General features: G+C 36.1%; 1 protein-coding gene across 4 annotated transcripts; it reads right to left on the reverse strand.

The window, feature by feature from the left end:
• MBIP (MAP3K12 binding inhibitory protein 1) lies at positions 478-19655 on the reverse strand. Of its 4 annotated transcripts, none has more exons than XM_018066389.1 (9): positions 19446-19654; positions 15687-15806; positions 13737-13961; positions 13552-13648; positions 11138-11203; positions 10752-10904; positions 8130-8227; positions 3031-3069; positions 478-1017 (listed from the first exon to the last, which is right to left on the reverse strand). In XM_018066389.1, exons 1-9 carry the CDS (start codon positions 19635-19637, stop codon positions 913-915), a joined length of 1095 nt encoding a protein of 364 aa, XP_017921878.1. In that variant the 5' UTR covers positions 19638-19654; the 3' UTR covers positions 478-912. The 4 variants fall into 4 exon arrangements, with proteins under 4 accessions (XP_017921878.1, XP_017921877.1, XP_017921879.1 ...); XM_018066388.1 differs by having other exon boundaries at positions 478-1020; positions 19446-19653; XM_018066390.1 differs by lacking the exon at positions 15687-15806 and having other exon boundaries at positions 491-1020.

Here is a 20796-nt window from a genome sequence, read left to right on the forward strand (position 1 = left end):
GGAATTTTCTAGGCAAGAATAGTGGAGTGGGTTGCCATTTCCTTCTCCAGGGGATCTTCCCGACCCAGCGATGGAACCCACCTCTCTTGAGCCTCCTGCATTGACAGGCGGATTCTTTACCACTGCACCACCTGGGAGAAGGCAATGGCACCCCACTGCAGTACTCTTGCCTGGAAAATCCCATGGACGGAGGAGCCTAGTAGGCTGCAGTCCATGAGGTCACTGAGAGTCGGACACGACTGAGCAATTTCACTTTGACTTTTCACTTTCGTGCATTGGAGAAAGAAATGGCAACCCACTCCAGTATTCTTGCCTGGAGAAGCCCAGGGACGGGGGAGCCTGGTGGGCTGCCGTCTGTGGGGTCGCACAGAGTCAGACACGACTGAAGCGACTTAGCAGCAGCAGCACCACCACCTGGGAAGCCCCTAAAAGGCATGATCTATTTATTTAGATTAAATTGACACTTGGAAAAGAATATATGCACTTAAAATTCATTTCAAACTTTTATTGAATGCCTATTATGTACAAAGTACTGTTTTAAACTAAAACTGGTTAACATCAATGTTAAAAATATAAAGTCGTCTTAAACATCACTATTCAAAATAAATCTTCCTTTCTGTGATAAACACACATACACACAAAGATGTACTTTCTAATTAAGGTTTTCAATTTTCAAAATACCTCCTTTAAAACAGAAGGGAATAAATTCCAACAATGCTACTTTCAACGCATTAACTATCTTAAAGTATACTGGAATATTTAAAGACTGCTTGCTGCAAAGTGGACTCACGTGAAAATGTACCTTGATTTCAGAGGTAAGTCTACTATTAATAAAAACACTGCAATTAATTAAATAGATATGTAAGTTACACACATATCTTAAAAAATGACAATGAGAAGGAGAGGAGTTTCTCATGGAAGGTGACGTGTCCCCATGGATTCTGTTTCTCTTGATTTTCTGAGCAGAGCTTGTTTGAGGGCACTAATTTTCTCATCAAGTTCAGCCAGTGAATAGTTCTGCTGTAAACAATAATACAAATTGCTGAGTAAGACTTTTAATGAAGGTAACATGCTAAATGTACTATAAATACATAAAATATCCAAAAGCATGGTAAATAACTTTTCTCATGAGAATAATTTTTAAATTGAACCATATATGTTGACTATGCTATAAATTTAAAGGCATAAAACAACAAGGCTTAAGTATTTCTTACTTTTCTTAATTTCTTAATTTTCTAATGACTAAGCTATCTTGGACCTTTTATACTTTGAAAGGGTCATAAAAACATTTTTTCAACTGCCTATTCTCATAGTCAATAGTAAAAAAGAAAAGTTTTAGTTTAATTGGTTAAAGTAACTGGGAATTCTCTTTTGATAGCCAAGGTAGTTGATTGCAGTTAATCTTAAAAAAAAAAAGTGGACACTCAAATTTCAAAGTTTTACAATTAAAAATAGAAGGGGATCAAGATTGCAAAAGATGTGGAGCTCACCTCCGCAAACAATCAAAATATACATGTGGAACAACTATCACAGAAAATTAACTGGAAATGGCAGAATTATACAACCAAAGCTGCAAGAAAGATCTCTACGAAACCAGCTAATACAGAAAAACCAAACATCAGGTCAAGACTTGTGCCCCTGGGATAGATATGTAAAGAGAAGATTTCCAAGGGAGGAACACTGGCACTGGGGAGGGAGCAAGCAGGCTAAGCCATAATCTGGGAATTCCAGTCCTGGGGTCCTGCACAGGGGCGATAAGCCCCCCACACCTGTTGGGAAATCCAGTGCGACAGACAGAAGGGCTGGTGAGGCCTAGACTCTATGGGGAAGAGCGCTTGTGCTGGATTCCCAATAATCATGGTGCAGAGAGCCTCGCACTGGCAGATGCTGCCTTGCTAGATCTCTCAATCTAAAGGGGTGAACACCGCCAGCCTTCTTCACTCCATACCACAGCCTGCGAGATCTGGGCCAAACAAACACTGGGAAAAGACTGTTCAGCTATGCAGAAACAGAAAAGGGTGCCAAGAGTATGACTGGGGTGGGAAGGAGGTGGCCACTGTCAGAGCACTCAGGAACACAGTGCTTGTCTCCCAGCATGTCCACTCCACACTGCAGCTTAGAGTTGAGCTTTGGGCACTAACAGAAGAGCCACAGAGAAAGTCCAAATCCTGGACAGCAGAGCAGCCACCTCAGTTCCTACACTCACCATGCTCTGGCCTCCTCCATACCTTTGCACTAGATCTGGGACAAATACAAAAATAAGCCACAATAAAGGAATGAAATTTTGCCATTTGCAACAATATAGATGGACCCGGAGGTAATATGCTAAGTGGAGTAAGTCAGACAGAAAAAGACAACTGCTGTATGATAACACTTATATGTGGAATCTAAGAATATAAAACTAGTGAATATAACGAAAAAGAAACAGACTTACAGATAAAAAGAACGAACTACCAGTGGGGAGAGGGAAGGTGCAAGATATGAGTAGGAGCCTAACAGATACAGGCTTCTATGTATGAAATAAGCTACACTGATATGCCGCACAGCACATGGAATATAACCAATATTTTATAGCTAAGTGGAGTATAACCTGTAAAAAATAATTTATTAAATGTTGAAATGATAATACTGGATAAACATAAAATTTTTAAGATTCAATTAATACAGTAGTACTGTGAACACAGGTGGACTCAAGTTAACTTTGCCAGACACCTGTTCTGACTTAGATGCTAATTAGCAGTATCTGCAGAAGGAAAGCAGATGAAATTTAAATTGAGCATTTATTATTTTTCAGCATTTTATAATTGATACTTTCTTCTACAGTTAACATCTGGATAGATTTTAATAGTTTCTGACCCTTCTGAGTCATTCCATGCCCTTAAAATAACACATTAATTTATGTTGCCCTTTTTTTTCTAGTCCTAAATACCAGGATATGACCTAAAAGCAACCATAGTAGAAACTTTTATTAATAAGAAAGGTATAAAATCAAACTATTTCAGAAACCAAAATAAAAATATAGTAACTTACTTGAGGTGGTTGAACTTTTCTTCTTTTTCCAGAAAAGTTCTAGATTAAAAGTAAAAAAAAAGTAACCAATACTTAGAAAATCTAAATAATTTTTCTTTATAGATGAGTGAACAAAAATAAGGAGAACCCTGGCAGAAATAAAGCCCACAAACTCACTGAGCACTATCTGTAACTGACACCTGCTTTTTTCTAGTTTGGAAGTTACCCTCCAAAGATGGTGTTAAAAGTATAAGTGGTAATGTCAGAACAACATGCTTATCCCTGGCTGTAAACAACTATAGCCGTTAATTTCCACCTTGTACTGAGGCTTAGTGATTGTGCTAAGAGGAGCTCTGTGGATCTTCTACCAAGTTTCCTTTCTTAGAGCATTCCTATCCCAGGATACTGAATAGGCGAAGCAATAGTCAGAGAGAAACAGAATGTGGAATACCAGGCAGCGCGGTGAAAACAGTCATACACACCCTTGACTATAATGGGCACTGTCTATGTGACTCAGGGGACTAACGATTCCACCCCACTGGTCATCAGTGACCACAACAGGCAAGGGCCCAGTTCTGGCCAGCAATTAAGGAGAGGTCAGCTGGGAATTAGGGAAGAGCTTCTGGAAAAAACTTCCTCACTTCTAAGAGAAAGCCATCTAGGAGGCAGTTCTTCCAGAAGCTGTTGTCATCTGGACAGGACACCAGAAAACACGGTAGCTATCTTAACATCTGCCTGGGGAAAAAGTTAGCACCAAGCAGAGCTGAGAGGGCAAAGAGCTCAATTCCTTGACAGTCATGATTTAGCCCAATAAATCAATTTACCATGAAGACTGCATTACTGTTGAACTTCCTTGTGTTATGAGAGTATTTCCATACTGTTTAAGTCATAAATTTCTATTACTTGAAGCTAATAACATTTTCCACCAACATACTGCTGTGCGTGTTTTTAAACCCTGATCTAATAAATGATTGTTTGACTTTGTTTGACCTACAAGGCCTTGAATGCCAAATTATATTAGTACATTAGTACATCTAACAAAGAAACTGTCAACACAGGCAGTAAAATTTTCTCGTGAACATCTGCAACCATGAAGATTTAGAGCTGTTTTCAAAGAATACTGAGGTATGCCTCTTATCAGTAGTTTCTAGTAAGTGGGAAATCGGTAAGTGTTGGAATAATTAAATATGGAAGTGTCTATATAAACATGCTTCTTCCTTTGCCAAACTGAGCAGGATACTGTTGTGCGGCCTGTGGGCAGGTAAGGGCTCAATGTTTAATTTGGTGCCCACTCAGTCTCAAACCTTCCCAAGAGGTGGCTTTTGACACAGCGATGAAAACACACTTCCCCTTGTTTTCCCAACAGCTTAACCTGTAAAATACGGCCAGTTTCCCTGTCATTGAGCAATCAGATTAATGTATCATGAAACCAAAGTGAGAAGTATCAGAATTAGGCCATCAGTGGTTCAATGACTTAAAAGAAACCCATGCTCTGAGGAAACTTAGTGGTAATCAGTTGTAAAGGGTAACCGATTGTCATGGGTAACAGGGGGAGTGCCTTAAATGTTTTGTCCCTTCTAGCCCCACTGCCGTTTCAGACCTTCATTTCTCCCTGGCGTAGGCAGTGATATGTTTCTGAACTTTGACTCCAAACTCTAACGCATGCTTTCACAATGCCACCAGACAGAAACCCATTCAAGGTTTCTCTTTCTCAAAAACTTAATTAACTCAGTGCTCCCTTCTCCCCAGGCTTCCCTTTAGAACCAGGACTTAACTATTACCGACTAGAGTTACGATTCCATCTAATCAGTGCTTTCAAACAAAGTCAACATACCTTTAAAAATCCAATAGCTAACTATTGGCCAAGTCCTATCCATTCATTTGCACATTTATGTAATGCCTGCTACATTCTGTGTTCAAAGATGAACAAGACAGTTCCTGCCCTTCAGGGGCTAAAAATTTAGTGCGAAAAACAGACACATAAACATGTAAGTAATAAATGCTATCAAATGAACAAAGTGCTATGGAAATATACTCGTGAAGAATGTTATACTTACTGTTTTCCAGGGTCATAATTTAAAAATCATTAAGTAATTATCTGGAAATACTCATAAAGATTGTATCTTTTAAATTGTCTGTTAAGCAATACACTCAAAAATTTTAAAACATTACTACATTCAAATTTTTCCATGTTGAATGTGAAGGGTAAAGATCTTTAGAACTACCACATTTAAAGTTTGAACATATACTAATCTTTGTTGTAATTCCTGCTTTATACACATCAACTTTTTTGGAGTTTTATGTCTGTTTCATAAATGAAAAGAACTTTACATAAGCTAGTTTTTTTTAGGAACCAAATATAATTTATATCATTTTTCTGTTTCCCTTTTCATATGCTGTGCTGCACGGTTACCCATGATAATCTCTATCTGTGTTCAGAATTTACCTACATGTGAATCTGGATTTAGATACATTTCATTTAAAAACTTTTCAGAAATCTGATTGCTAACAAAAGTTCAATCCTTAGGAAATTTAATGGGTTCAATTTTCCTTTACTTTCTACCTTTGGAAGCTTCTTCAAGAGTCTACAGAAAAGACATGAAAAATTATGCAATTGCCATTATGAGTGCTCTCAGCAAGAGAAAAGTGAGAGTGTGAATAATGTGCTATGTCATCTGCAGGGTGTGTATTAATCTCCTCTTACACAACGACAGGTCTAGGGCTGGTTCCATTCTGAGAAAGGAATGCAGCTCCTATAGCTGGGACATTCCTCTGTTATGGAAGGGTGGGTATGAAATCTTTGCCTTTGAGTCTGTACCATACATATTCAGAGGTTTTAAGGACAAAACCAGTTTGTTTAAACATTTCAGTGTTTTGCGCTTGTAGCTATTAACTTGGATATGTCATTTCAAATACTAATCTAGAAATGATCCCTCTAATCAAATATCTGTTGTTTAACATATTTGGAAAAACAGTTTTTTAAGCACTAATTTTATTACAAGTGTGACAACCCCACACATACAGGCCAATCCTGTTTACATTTATAACACTCCCTGCCTCTGAAGTTAGTTTCAGGCCTCGGGCCTCTGGCAGTCTCAATGTTCTTACCCATTCTATCTATCACGTCTATATTGTTTCTCCCAATTATATCAAGTGTTAAGTCCTACCTACATCTTCAAAAGTTGACCTGATACTTCTAACTGCATATCCTGCTGACTATAAGTCCACATTTCCTCCCAAAATATCTCCTCCTCCAGATTTTATTTCTACCAATGATAGTATTATTTTTCTAACCAAAGACTGGACTCATTCTTGCTATACAATCAATTTTCAATCTTCGCCAACTTTTCTTTCCTACTGTCAATGGCACTAACCTTTTCTATTCTTGCTCTCACGTCCTTGTTTCAGGATCGCATTTCACATTTAAGCTGGTATAATACTCTCTTCTTCTTTAGTCTCTCCCTTTTCATATATCCTATAGAACATTCATCTTATATCAGATGAACCTTCTACCATTTGCACAAGTCATTTCCCTGCTCAAAAATTTTCACAGCATGTAAAGCTTAAGTTTCTTTTAAGGTCTTCTATAATCTATTTCTACCTCTTTAACTAAACATTCTACCCTATGTATAAAGAATCCCTCAAAATAAGATTATGATTTGAAGGGGTTGTTCTTTTGTTAATTAAATTTAGTAACAGAGATACGTTAAGCTTTTAAAATCTGAATCAGAGAGAAAAAAGAAAGATTGAAGGGCCAAGATCCACTGAAGGTATGTAATTCTATAATACTCTCTTTTAAGATGAGTTCTATTGTTAACAAGAATTATATTAACAAGATAGGAAAATGAACTAGAAAAAATAACCTGCCTAAGGATTTCTTAGTGAAGGCAGCTTGAATGGGAAAAACTTATGGTGTGTTACTGTAGGAAAAGGCATACAATCTCTATGAAGTTTCCTAGGAAGAGGCAAAGGAAAATCTTCAAGATGGAAAGGCCTTTGCAATTATGTAGAACCACCAACAAATCTCAAATTAGAGGAGAAGGCCAGAGGAGTTGTACAACTTACCCATGTTTATACAGCTACCTCTAAATGGTTTCTGAAATTAAATAAATGCTCATGTTTACTGAGGTTTTACCTTGCGCTACACAGCATGCTAGGTGCCTGACTGGTATTATCTCATCTAATCCTTGCTTCAGCCCTCAGTACTTTAATCAGCCTCATTTTATATTGGAGGGAAGTAAATCACTAAAACTCTCTAAAATGATTGAGCTTTAAGATTCACTGCTCACTTTGGTTATTTGACTTACCTTCTTCATCTGGAAATATTCCTTTTTTGTACCTTACTCTAATAGCAACTTGAAACTTTGGAAAGATCACTGTTATTCCTAAAATAATCCTGTTTTCACCAGTGACTTATTGAGTTTCACCATGCTAATTGAGTTACTTTACATAATATTTCAGAAATAGGAGTTTTAGTAAATTTCATTAAAAATTTAGTAAATTTAAAAATTTAGTTCACTTTTACTTTAGTTCTTTCAAATATGGCATTGCTTCAAAACACATACACACAAAGCCCCAAAAAAGGCAGGTGTTATGTGTAATCACCCGAGAAGATGGAGGAAAATAACACAGTGAGCCCAGGGTCAGTTGTCTGAAACATGCTAATATGACAAAGATACTTTCAGCACAGATTGTTTTTTAGTGTTCTTGGAAAAGGAGAAAAATGAAGACTAGTCTTTCAGAAAGTCTACAGAGACAGAGATTAAAGAGGCAGAGGGATAATGGAGAACAAGGCCCCAGAGGAAGCCTCTGTTTTACAAGACAGCAAGTTCAGAGCAATAGGGCTATTCAGGCTGATTTATTATGCCACAAAAAATGGCTTAAATTTGAGAATTTAGGTAATGTGCCATGACGTAACTCTTCAAAAAAATTATGTCCATAATATAACATTAAAAATCTCAATCTTTAAAGAACTAGATAACTCTTTACTCAGAACTATGTTCATTCATCACTGAACTATTAAAACAGTTTTTTGCACACAGCAGATCTATGAGTGAATTGTTATATGATAAAAGAATCCTAAAATAACATATTTTTTTCTTAAAGACACTTATACTTACTACAGATTGAAAATATTCAGGAGAGATGCCTTCCAATTCAAGGATTTTGTCCTCAAGTTTTTTAATTCTCTGATAAATGTCTCTTGGCACTGGACCACCTAAATACATTAGAAGAAACTGAGATATTATTGGATAATTCTTCTTACAGTTTTATCCTTAAAATACCATGCAAAGATACTTATGCAAAAGAATGGGAACTATTTAAACTTCAGAAAATAAATTAACAGGAGTAAAACAGAATGAAATCTTTAGCAAACATTTTCATATTATACACTATGGAGATATATTATTGTACCACGGTTCTCCCCAAGCCCCATTTAAGCTTCCTATGTTGCTAGGCATGTTGTTTTATGTTAAGTTCATTTGGTAAGATAGTTCATAGTTCCCACACAAAACAACTTGTATCTCTGACAGACTCTGATACTTACTTAGGAGGAGAAAAATGCATAGTGACAAGTGACAATTCAGTGGTTGCAATATGTCATATTTTCTTCAATTTAAACCTCTCCTTACATGCCATGTTTTCTCCTTTAACTGAGAAGAACTTTTTATAAAAAGGAGCTTTACCATAATTCTTAACTAACTTTCTAGGGAGGGGATTGGTAAAATTAAGGTTACTGAGATTTCAAGGCTATGATTACATCCCAAGTTCTTCCATTCCTCAGCACCCTCCAATGCAAACATTCTGGTCAAAAGTACCACCTCTCTCTGGATTATCATAACCTCCAAATTGGTCTAGTTGATTCTGCCTTGCATGCCTAAAGTCTGTTCACAACACAGCTGCCAATGATCCTTTAAAAATGTAATTCAGATAGTGTTAGTTCTCTGCTCAAAACCTTCCAACACCTTCATACCTCACTCACATTAAAAACCAAAACTTTTACAGTCGTCTACAAGGTCCTATACAATTTGGACATTGTCCCCACATACCATTTCAGCTATTTGATCTCTTTTTTCTGCTATTCAACTAGGCCAAGTACTCTTACAGCTTCAGCACTTGCGGTTCTCTCTACCTCTGTATTCACAAGGCTAGCTCTTGCCAACTTCAGGTCTTGGCTCAAAAGTTACCGTATCAGTAAGGCCTTCTGTGACCGCTCTTTAAAAAATACCAGAGCTACCACTTCCCCCTACCCAACACTCCCTCCCTTATTTTTCTCTAAACCCACTGACATTCTATATATTTTGCTTATATATTGCCTGTTTCTCCACTCTAATAATATAAGCTCTAAGAAGGCAAAATTTTTTGTTTTGTTCATCGGGTATGGCTGTGCAGCCTGTGTACTGCACAAACCTAGGAGGCAGCAGTTCACAGACTGCACAGGCACTCAATATGTACTGATGAATAAATACATTAGATAGTCATTATGCAATTAATATTCACATCCAAAGTATCAACTTGTTAAATACAAAAACTCTAGACATATGTTTTTTTCTGAAAACTTCTCATTTTTAGGAGCTTGGTTTTTCCCGCTCTTGAATAAAGGAAAATGAATAACTTACTCATCGGACTTTGCTCCTGCTGCTCCCTTTCCCTACAATGTCCTCTGCTGCACCTCTGTACCTTTCAAGAACCAGTTCAAGCTTCACTGGATCAACAAAGCACTGCCTGAATCTCTTCACAAAGAGGCTCCTTGAGCCCCACCATAACCTTCCTTTAACATCCCCCGTCACTATTAATCTTTCTTCCATAGATTATGAAGTCCTCGAAGCCAGGAACTGCGATTACATCATCTCAGTATCCCTCCTGTCTAAAACAGTGCTTTGCGTATAGTAGGCATTCAACAGGTACTTCTCCAAATTAGCTACTGGATACCATTAGATTTAATAAACCAGTCAATCCTATTGTACAGTTGTAGTTTAAATTAGTTCTGGGAGAATTAATTTTAATGCGTATCTCTTATTATCCTCAATGGTTTACTCATTCTCTTATTATCTTCTACCTCCATCCACAAATACATCAGCTAGACTGGATTTAGAAATTCCCTGAACCATATTTTGTGCCTCTGTGCATAATGATATTTATAAGATAGAATTGACAGGATCTGATGACTAAATGGGGAAGGATACTGAGGCTTTCTAGCCGTTAAGTTCTATGTTTGATTTCTAGTTTCCACTTACTACATTGGGCATGCTGCTTGAGTTCCCAGAACTTCAGTTTCTTTATCTGACAAGGGTAACAGCACCAACACCTCACAAGGTAGTTAAATATTAAGTGAATTGATATATGTATAACACTTTCAGAGTGACTGGCACTTAATAAACGTTAGTCACTTCCCCAATGGCATATCTTTATTTATATGCTTGTCTTCACTGGAAAATCTTAAAGGACGAGGATCACACCTTTTAATACTTTGTACCTAGCACAGTGTGTGATAAGAATGAGAGAGATGGCCAGGGTTAAATTATGAAATTGACAGAAGTGTAAGGGGAGGAAGAGGAACCCAACCACATGAACTGTAAAGTCCTTAGGAGCAGGGACTATGCTTTCTTCATTTTTCTACCAATCAGAACAATGTTTTGTACATGATAAGCCCTCAGTGAAAATTAGGTGACTAAATGAATTGGGATTTCTTTAACCACCTGCAAAGGTACACTGTGGGCACTGCCAAGCACTCTGCTTACCCGTCTGCAGTCGCAAGTGAGCCTCGATATTCTGTAGCCGTTCCTCTACAGCCTGATTACCACAGTCTCGGAGCATGCTGTTAGGGTTATGACCCGACCCTTGAATTCCTTCAGATCTAGTCTGTGGTCCATATGTATTCACAACTCTAGAAACTAAGTTCAAAAGCTTTGAGTCTATTACATTTACATTTCAAAACTCATAAATTCTCTCTCCCAAATAGCACTATACACTCTTTTCATATCACAAACACAAGTAGGAAGAAAGGCAAGATTTTTTTTTAATAAATAAATAAAATTTAGATAGGAAAGTAATTTCTATTCCATTTTGCTTATAATTAAGAATAAGCTTCTGTCAATGATGAAAATATTATGTGGTGGATACTTACCTTTTACATGACTTTTAAACCCAGGGTAAGGAGTAAAAATCGCATCAGTTCTTGCACAACTATTTTCTAAGAAGAATTTAGATAAGTTTAAGTATATTCTTAACTTCAAATGTACATTTTGATAACCCTTCAATAATGCATATATTATTCATAGTCATAATCAGAGAACATCTAATCGTATCTAATGTCTGATTTATATACAGAAAAGTCCTCAACATTCAGTGGCATAATTTAATTTTTAACAAATAACAACATTCCTAAAGACCATCTGTGTCTTTGGAGAAAATAATTTATATATTATAGAAAGTTAAAAATGTCTAATCTAAAGAGATATTATTCAATTTCAACATAGAAATAAGCAAAGCTCAGTATTTTTACTCAAATATAAAAAATACAGCATTTGTGACACTGACTGCTCATCTAATTAGGGAACATCAAATATAAAAGATTATGCATTTAATACATTTGTATTTCAGAATACCACACAAAAAAGACCTACAACACATACTTTTACACTTGCCTAGATTTTTGACGCTCATTTTTTTAAAATCCCTAAACACAAAAGCTATCTATATCTTTCCTGACTACCTCTTTCAGAAAACATAATTTTAAGAAGGATACCATGTGAAAATTGGTTGCAAATTTTTTCTAAGAGGAAAAGTATAATTTCTTTCAAGTTAGATATCAACAAATAAATTAGGGGAAAAGTTGGAATGATATTAATATATAAACATAAAATAATCTTTAAAATGATGTTAAGTAAAACCATGTACTGCAGTAAATTTCCTAAAAAATTCCCCTTGATTATTTTATAATAAAAATGGATGGTAAAAGATACTGAAAGAAAGTTCTTTTCCCTAGGGAATCTGACTTTTAAAAAAACCTAATGTATGTATGTTGGTCAACTGAGAGGTCCTGAAAGGAACACATTACAATACACCTGAATTTTTTCAGTCTAAGTTTCCTTGAGATAGTGCTGCTGACACAAACTGTGGGAATAAAATTCCAAACTTGCTCATCTTTTATATATAGATACCAAACAGAGTCATTTTCTTTTTCTTTTTGAAACCTCAAAATATGTTTAAAGGGCCATCACCTCTCCATTCTCTTTCTACCATTTCATGGGGCTAAGGGTTAAAAAAAGAAGCTATCATCCATTCCAGAGCTATATTCCAAATACACAGATTAACTGAACCATTAGAGAGAAATTCAGCACGGTGTGAAGACATTGAATGTATGAGTGCTAGTCACTCTCCACAGCAATTCTTCCCAGCACTGTTTGGAAGCCAGTAAGGGATTGAATGGGCCAAGGAATCCTGCTGAGCATTTCAATTCTTGTCAATTTCTATCCCCTGGTGGCTTATAATAATAGAGTTAGCAGGGAGAACAGAGGAGTAACATTAGTGACACATGTGCTTGCTCCCTCAACAAACCCTTTCTCATGGGTTGCTTGCAGCTTGATTGTCGTACCTGAGATTTTGCCACTGCTGCACCTGTTCTGAAAAGCTAACAGTAAAATACACCAAATCTAGAGATACGCGTGTATAACGTTAATAATAGGAAAGGCTGAATTTAGGACCCACCTTGAGCCTGCTATCACTTCATTATGAAGAGAATCAGTGCACCAGTGTGGTGTGAGCCAATTCTAGGTTCATCTGACAATTCAGTATTCATAATAATTAGTCAAGAGATATTAGAGGCAACAAGAAAATGCCTCATCCCAATTAGGAACGCTTCTCCATAATTTTTTCTAAGAACTACTTGTTCTGATTATTACTATGATGCCTGAATATGATCTATGCCAGTGCTTTGCAATTTTGTATTCTGCAGCATACCTGCAGATCTGTAAAGACACTATAGCATCATGTGAAGAGGAAAGGAGATTCTGATGAAAAACAGCAAATGTACGCACAGTTTGAAAGAAACGAAAGAAGCATAAGATACCACAGTCTTGATGACAAATTGGTTTTATCATGACATAAAACCTTTCAAACAGCTAAAGAGTAGTGAGAAAACTGCTCCCTCTTGAGGAGTATTAACTTTACTAAGTTTAACTTCATGTATTAATATAATTTCATAAGTACCTTTAGACTTAACATTTATATAGCTCAGCTCCTTCTTACTAGTGTGACTGAGCAACCCGGTCATCCATACGTTATCTTCATTTCCTAAAGGAACTTTAAAACAATCTCTTCACCTGCGGTAAACATTTGCCTTTTTAAGTTAGCATCTGATTTCTGTACAACCAAAATGAAAACCATTTTGCAATACACTCTATTATTAAACAGAAGAAAATTCTGCTGTCTTAGTTTCCAAATAAACCTGTGAAATAATTAAACTGTGTTCTTAATGTTATCCATTAAAAAAAAAATCATTAAAATCGTAAAAAAAATTAACTTCTTCTAGGTAGTTACCTTGATTACAGTCAATAACATTGCAAAATTCCCTGACGTTGTTTTCATTGATTTCAGCTTGCTTTCTTTCAATAAATGCAGATATTCGTCTGTCAATCTGCAAACGATAAGTATATGCATCTTAATTCAAACATAGGAAAATTTTAAAAAATACTCCCTTGGCCCCCCAGAACCCAACTTCTTACTTCTGCTTTTCCAGCCTTTATCTGAACTACTTCTGGATCAAAATGGATCTGTGTCTTTTTCACATCTCCTAAATCACAGTCTTTGTGCTTTTCTTCCTCTTCCAGGTCTCCAGTGGGAAAGTTGGCATTTACTTCATTCTTGTTCCCTGTTTCTGTTTTTCCTATTTCTTCAACAACAGTTGTATTCTCCTCTTTAATCAGAGGCTGAAGTTTTGCTAAAAAAGGCTGAGAAGAACACAATTCCATCTGCTGAGGTTCAAACTGATCAAAATTAATCACATTTACCATATTTATATAAATTTCAGCTAAGTAAAAGCAATATTCAGTATCAATTAACTAAATATAAAAGGTTGGCATCATACATAGATCTGATCACATGTTTTTGCTGTTCTCTATTATTGTGACCAATATCATTTGCTATAAATCTATTTAAAGAAAAAAGGAAAGAAGAGAAAGAAAACCTGAGGAAATTTAAAATTTTCTTTGAGGGAATCATTCTGTCACTCATCTTTTATTTTGTGCCAAATCAAAGCCTCAGCCTCTGGCACCAATGCCACTTAATTAACATGTCATTCAAATGCCTCCTCAGAACACTAAGGCTTAGTATTTTTCCTCCTTAACACAAGAGCCAGTGCTCTCACTCAGCAAAGCCCTGCATTAGCGCTGTATCACTGGAGATTCTCCACTTGAAACTGCAGTTGGCCAAAGTGAATGAGAGAGCATAGACATGAAATATATAGGTGTTATGCTGAGTGAACACTCAGGCTTTTCCTGATATGACAAGATATCTTCTTGGGTCATGAATTTAAATTAAAAAAAAAAAAAAAAACATTACCAAGAGCCATAGCTGAAAGAGGTAGATGCCTACAATACTAGTGGGGAATACAACTCTATCATGTAAATTATACTACCATCCCCTCAACACACTCACACAAAATTAGGCCTCAACCGAGTCCTATAGCTCACTGCTTCCACCCTTCAAAACTATGGTTAACTATTACTTTTAACATGAAACAGTTAAAATTTCCCATAAAGTCATTGAATAGAGGGCTGAAAATTGTCTACTCTACTAATCAAAACATACCAACACTTGTCAAAGTTCCAATTATTTTTTCATACCTACAATTTTGCTTCCTTTGTCTGCTATACCAAAAATTCTTCTGAATCCTTATAATATCTTAATGGCACTAAACTGACCAATCCAAACCTTTATGACACTTCATATTTTATACTTTGATTAGAGATAAACTGTAAACGTCTATCAATTATAACTGCAAATATGTTCAGCTGGAAACTAATAAGGTCATAATACTCTCTGGTTATTGAACTGAAATATTTTTTAAAATATAGCAATACTATTATAGATTAACAATTCAGTGTTGAGTTTTAATATAAAGAATGAATTATTTTAAACTCTTAAGATCATAAAATAGTGACTGGCTACTTACTAATATGAGACATTAATGTCACAGAAATTACTTTCTTTTTAAAAACTATGCTGAAACTGTTTAATTGCAATAGACACTCCAGGATGTGTCATGCTGGGATAATGCCACTTCTTGAACCACTGAAAGCACTCCATGAGCCTCCAAACTCACCCAAGGCATGGAATCATTATCATAGCATGACACACACCTGCCGTGTCTTATTGCTTAATTATAACCCACCATAGATGCAACTGTATTGAATTTTCAGTGCAAGTCTGGAATCGAATAGAACTGCATTCATTCAGTTGTCACACCCACAGCAGCCCATTCGGCTATATTCCTGTAACTGTCCTGATCACTATGTAAATTAAAGATTTGGATCCAATCTGGCTGAAGTAACCTTTTATTAATAACAGTATTAATAAGGTGTTAAGACAGAACCTACAAATACTCCAGTGTACAATTTAGCTACAATTAATTTCTAGTCTCAATATCGAGTTAACATTTTTAACAAGAAATTTACCTGTAAATATAAAACGTGTTGCTCAAGTGCACTAAAGAGAAAAGCGGGCTGGAATGCCGAGAGGCTCTGGAGCTTGTTCCAATCGATTGTAATTTTCACCACATCATCTCTGAGGTTAAGCTTTAAAGGGGCAAACCAGCAATATCACAAAAATTACATGATTAAGCTGTACATATGGGATTGTCACAAAAATAAGATTTCTATAGAATAACATGCCATTTAGCTCAAAGTTCTCAAGTTTTTAATGATACATAAAAGTGCTCTACCTAGTTACCACTCCAAAAAGGCAAGAAAGGTCCAGTTCTCAGAAAAAAGCAGATGACATCTCTAATTCTTTTCTTGGGTCTGTGTAATGGGACCATCTCACAGGTAAAACTATCCAGGAAAGATGAAAAGATGAGGCTTTTTTTTTTTTAATAATTCAGTATCTAAAAACTTTTGGATAGGGGCCAACAAATGCTTGCCCTATTCAAAATCCTACTGCTTCTAGCTAAGAACATTAAATACAGGGGGAGGTACATTTATGAAAGTTCTGATTTCATAATTTCTGCATTTGTTTTTGTTAAATATGCACACAAATACATAACAAATATATCATTCCTCTGATGTCTTCGGAATCACATTTTCATTGTTTTCAATTTTAACCAATTTTTTAAATTTAAAAAGCAACTCATACATTCATATTCATATACATTATAAAGTCTGCAGATACATGGCAGCATATGTTTACCTCAAATAAAAATTAAACCATTATTTAGCTGCGGAAATCTGAAATTTAGAAACAAATGTTTTTCCACAATAGTGAAATAAACAGCCAAAGACTGTATGGAAAGGTCAGACTCATTGCTAAACAGTATTTTCTAGTAAAATATAAGAGTTCATCCTATGAAAATTTCTCCTAAATTGGCTATGTATGGCCTATTACGATAAAGTTATATATAGAAAACTACCACAAACCTGAATATAAAATTAATACCAAGATGAGTCAACATTTTAGAGGGAAAGCCTCCATTTTTAGCATTTCAAGTGAATAAGAGTGAATCACTGTAAACATTTTTAGGGACACGTGTGTTATGGCATATATCCTGCATCACAGGATCAAGTTAACTCTTATTTTTTCAGAAATCATTTATTTAAAATTAGTCATGTTTTCTACAAAATAAGGACAAGTGTTCTATTAGTTAAGATCTTATGAACTGTGATTATAATAAAACAAAAAAAATGAATCACTGTACCAAACAGATCCATATTTCCCCAAAAGGCACTATACGTATGAACGCTGTATGACAGAAATTTACCACCCTTTGACCAGAAATATTTAAAGTCCATATTAGACAAGTGTAAAGAAGTTTTGTGTAGGATGCACTGGTAAAAATTAGTTTGTTATTTTAACTAAGGTTTTATATTAAGAAAATTATATTAATCTTAATTTTTATTTTTTAGTGCTTATAAAGGTTTCAACAGCTTATGCATGGAAGTAACCCATCACTATACTTTTACAGTTCTAAAGGAATCTATAATTGATTATAACAAACTTACAAATACAGTTTGGGGATAATGCAGGCAAACCCTCAACCAAAGCAAAGCATCACATTTTCTAGAAAATAACTTATAGAAATTAAATTGAATGTCTGGATTATATTCTCATTTCAATTTAGCAGAATTACATAAGCTTTCAAGTGCAAGATACTTGGTCTTTGAAGAAACCACATAACAATGCCACAAATTAACTTTAAAACTATCCCCAATACATCCAACTATTATTCAACAAATTCCCTATTAGTAATATATGAATTCTGTGCATTTTTACCTATAGAACTTGTAAACCATTCAGTCAAAAAGGTATTAGTCTGTCATTGATATGAACTATTTAAAATATACATTTCAGTAAAAACTTTATTACACTAATATAAAAATCCAAGTTAACAATAAATATTTCTTCAGCTTGGTAAAACGCAGCAACCAGAGGCAAAATCAGTAGTCAATAAATTCAAAATCTGGGCTAGAAAAATTTTAACATCTGATTCTATGTTTCCTATTGAGGAGAGCTAATAACACAATGATACTATATAGAAGGAACTAGGCATTTTACAACATAGATTTTTTTAAATTCCTTAATCTTGTTTCAAAGGGAAATAGTTATTTCCACCAGGAATAATTTTATAAGTATAGTACTCTGGCTTTCAGTATCTTTAACAGTACATCTCAAAATATAAAGAGTATCACCAAACTGGCTAGCATTTAATTGATGAGACAATCTTATTTTTTGACAATCTTATTTAGTCTTATTTATGGCCCCTTTACTCTGTCATGAAAACTAACCAAATATTTACTCTCTAAATATTTTTGACAGGTGACATAAGTAAATTTTAACCACATCACTATTTTTACCTACAGAATGTCAGAATGTTTAAAATTTTTAAATGAGTTTTAAAAATTCAGTATGCAAACTATTTCAAAAGATAGGTTTAAATTAACATTTTTAAAAAGTATCTCATCAGTGGTGGGGGGGTACTTTTGTAAACTATAGGTGCGTATAAACTTTTTTCATCTTGATATTAGGATTAAAAAAAGAAGTTCCAATGTCCATGCCATAGAAAGTTCTCCAACTTTTAAACCATTTACAGGTCTTGAGTCTTCAGACTGAAATAATTACCCTAAATCTTAAAAAATACATAAATAAAAGTTCTAAGTCCTTGACAAACTAATGAGTTTAAAAGTTATAACTTTTAGCTGACTCTATTAATAATCATCCCATTACTCCAAAATGAATGTTTAACTAAGACCAATGCTCTCTGTAAGTCAGGACAAACATTGAAATTTTTTTAAATACTGAAATAACCTTTTAAAAGACTGATTCACCATCTACCCAAGGCTTTTAAAAATAATTTTCACAAACACTCTATTTTCATAAAGGAAGTTACCGTTATGTTCAACGCAAACGCCTAAGTCCAAGATTTTTTTAAAAACATTTCTTTTTGAAAGCAGATAAACGTATTTTCAAGCTGTTTCTCATTTAAAATTTGCTTTGCATTTACATCAGTAAACAGTGCTTTCAGTGCAAGGAGTACCTTTATTTAAGCTCCATTTATTATGACATTTCTACAAAAGCTATTTACCAGACAGTTAAACTAATAAATAGTTGAATTACGAGTTAAACAAATTGTGATGCAAGCTGTATTGACCAAAGGTAACTCAGCCAACTTTATGCTACAAACAGTTTAAGTTAATTCTTTTTCTCTTCCTCCTCGTTTTAAAGGGGAAGAGATGCAAGCTACGGCCAGAAGGAAAAAAGTAAACAAAAGCAAGTGACTCCTAAGAGCAAATCACCCTAAAGAGGCAGAGAGAGCGCTAGTCCAGAAATCTCAGGCCCTACGAACCTATCAATTTCTACAATGAATGAACTGGAGGAAAAACGATCCTGAGGCTCCAGGCGCCTCCCAAACCATCAGAGAAGCTCTTCCGTATCCATTCTCTCCAAGCCAGTTTCTTACCGAGCCGCGTTTTCACTTACACTCGCCTCATTCACTCTTGGTGAGAAGAGCTGCAAATCTAGCCTGTCACCGGTCATGATCTATCCCGCGCGGCCATCCTCATTCAGCCCACAGGGCACCCGGCCCACGCTCCTCCCCCGGCCTCTGCTACTCCAGCCGGGTCCCACACCCTGCAGGCCTCCGGTGGCCCCTGCCTCCGCGCAAGGGAAAATGGGGGGAGGGGCAGGCCGGTTCCCAGACCCCTACTCCACAGAACATCACTCACTTGTCCAGCCAGGTTATGCAAGGAGCGAAAGACTTCGCAGACTATCTCTCGGGAGAGGCTGGGGCTGCAGCTCTGCTCCAGGCTCCTGTCACCGATCGTCGGGCGACTAAGCTCAGCGGCTGCAGCCATGACACTTTCTGAGGCTGCCCCAGCCAGCACCAAAGTGCGCTCACAACCCACCCCTCCCTCCATCGCCTCTGTCGCTCCGCGATGATGTCAAAACACTGCGTCTCTTTTAGACCAAGGCTTTGAGGACCCTCTGTGTGACTGACAAGCATCTGCCCCAATCAGGTTCCGCTGAGGACCACGAGCGGATGATTGCCGACCTACGTGAGGCTGGCCACAGTATTTCCACTGGAGATTGGAATCGGTATCCAAAGAGGGTTAGCTTCGAGAAGTCTACCTTGACCCAGATGTTAATGATGAGTATTGCTAGAGAAAACTCTTATAGTTAAATGTTAGTGATTTAGTCCCATATTAAAAGTTAAAATTTTAACACGGCCCTGTGGAGTGGCCTGGAGAAAGATCGCTTGTCAGGGATGCAGCGCTGCCAATGATTGTTTGTAAATATTGAGAACTTTTCCACATAGAATTGTCATAACTGGATAGAATATTTTCACCAATATTCAAATTAACATCACTAATTTTTCATTAGAGGAAGAAGATATAAAACAAAAATGTTTATGCCTCATTTACTATCAAGGGAATGTTATTAGATCTGCAAAATAATTCTGTCAAGTTTTAAAACTGATGAATCAGTTGTTTTTCTCTGGGTAATAGGATAGAGACACTCATCCTAAAACTATTTCAGTAAAGGGAAACACTGTCAAGATGATCCCAACAGGAATTTAACCCGAGTAAGCAATCGCATGCAACACAATCTCTGAAATCAGAATATACAAATCCGAATTGAAAATTGACAAAATATTACTTATCAGATAACTTTGTTAAAAGATGCTTAGTTTGTAGTATTACAAAGTCTAACGTTAAAAGTCTGTCCTGTGCAATTGAAGAAAAAAGTTTAGAAAGTTTTTAGTGTTAAAATCTGTTACACTTGAAGAATAAACATTGTCCATTTAGAGATAAGGGAGGAAGGATTTAATCTTCTAATAATCTAATGCCTTTAGAAGAAGCAGAGATGGAAACTTGCACAAAGTGTATTCTTCAGTTTTAGAGTAGTCTGAATGAAAGGAAAGGAATAAGGCACCAAGGAACTGGGATTAAGAGCAATAGGGGTTTTTAAAATAGCCTTTGACCTGTCCCTGCTGCTGCTGCTGCTAAATCGCTTCAGTCGTGTCCGAATCTGTGCAACCCCATGGACGGCAGCCCACCAGGCTCCCCCGTCCCTGGG

Source organism: Capra hircus, chromosome 21, assembly GCF_001704415.2.
Source record: "Capra hircus breed San Clemente chromosome 21, ASM170441v1, whole genome shotgun sequence".
Taxonomy (NCBI): domain Eukaryota; kingdom Metazoa; phylum Chordata; class Mammalia; order Artiodactyla; family Bovidae; genus Capra; species Capra hircus.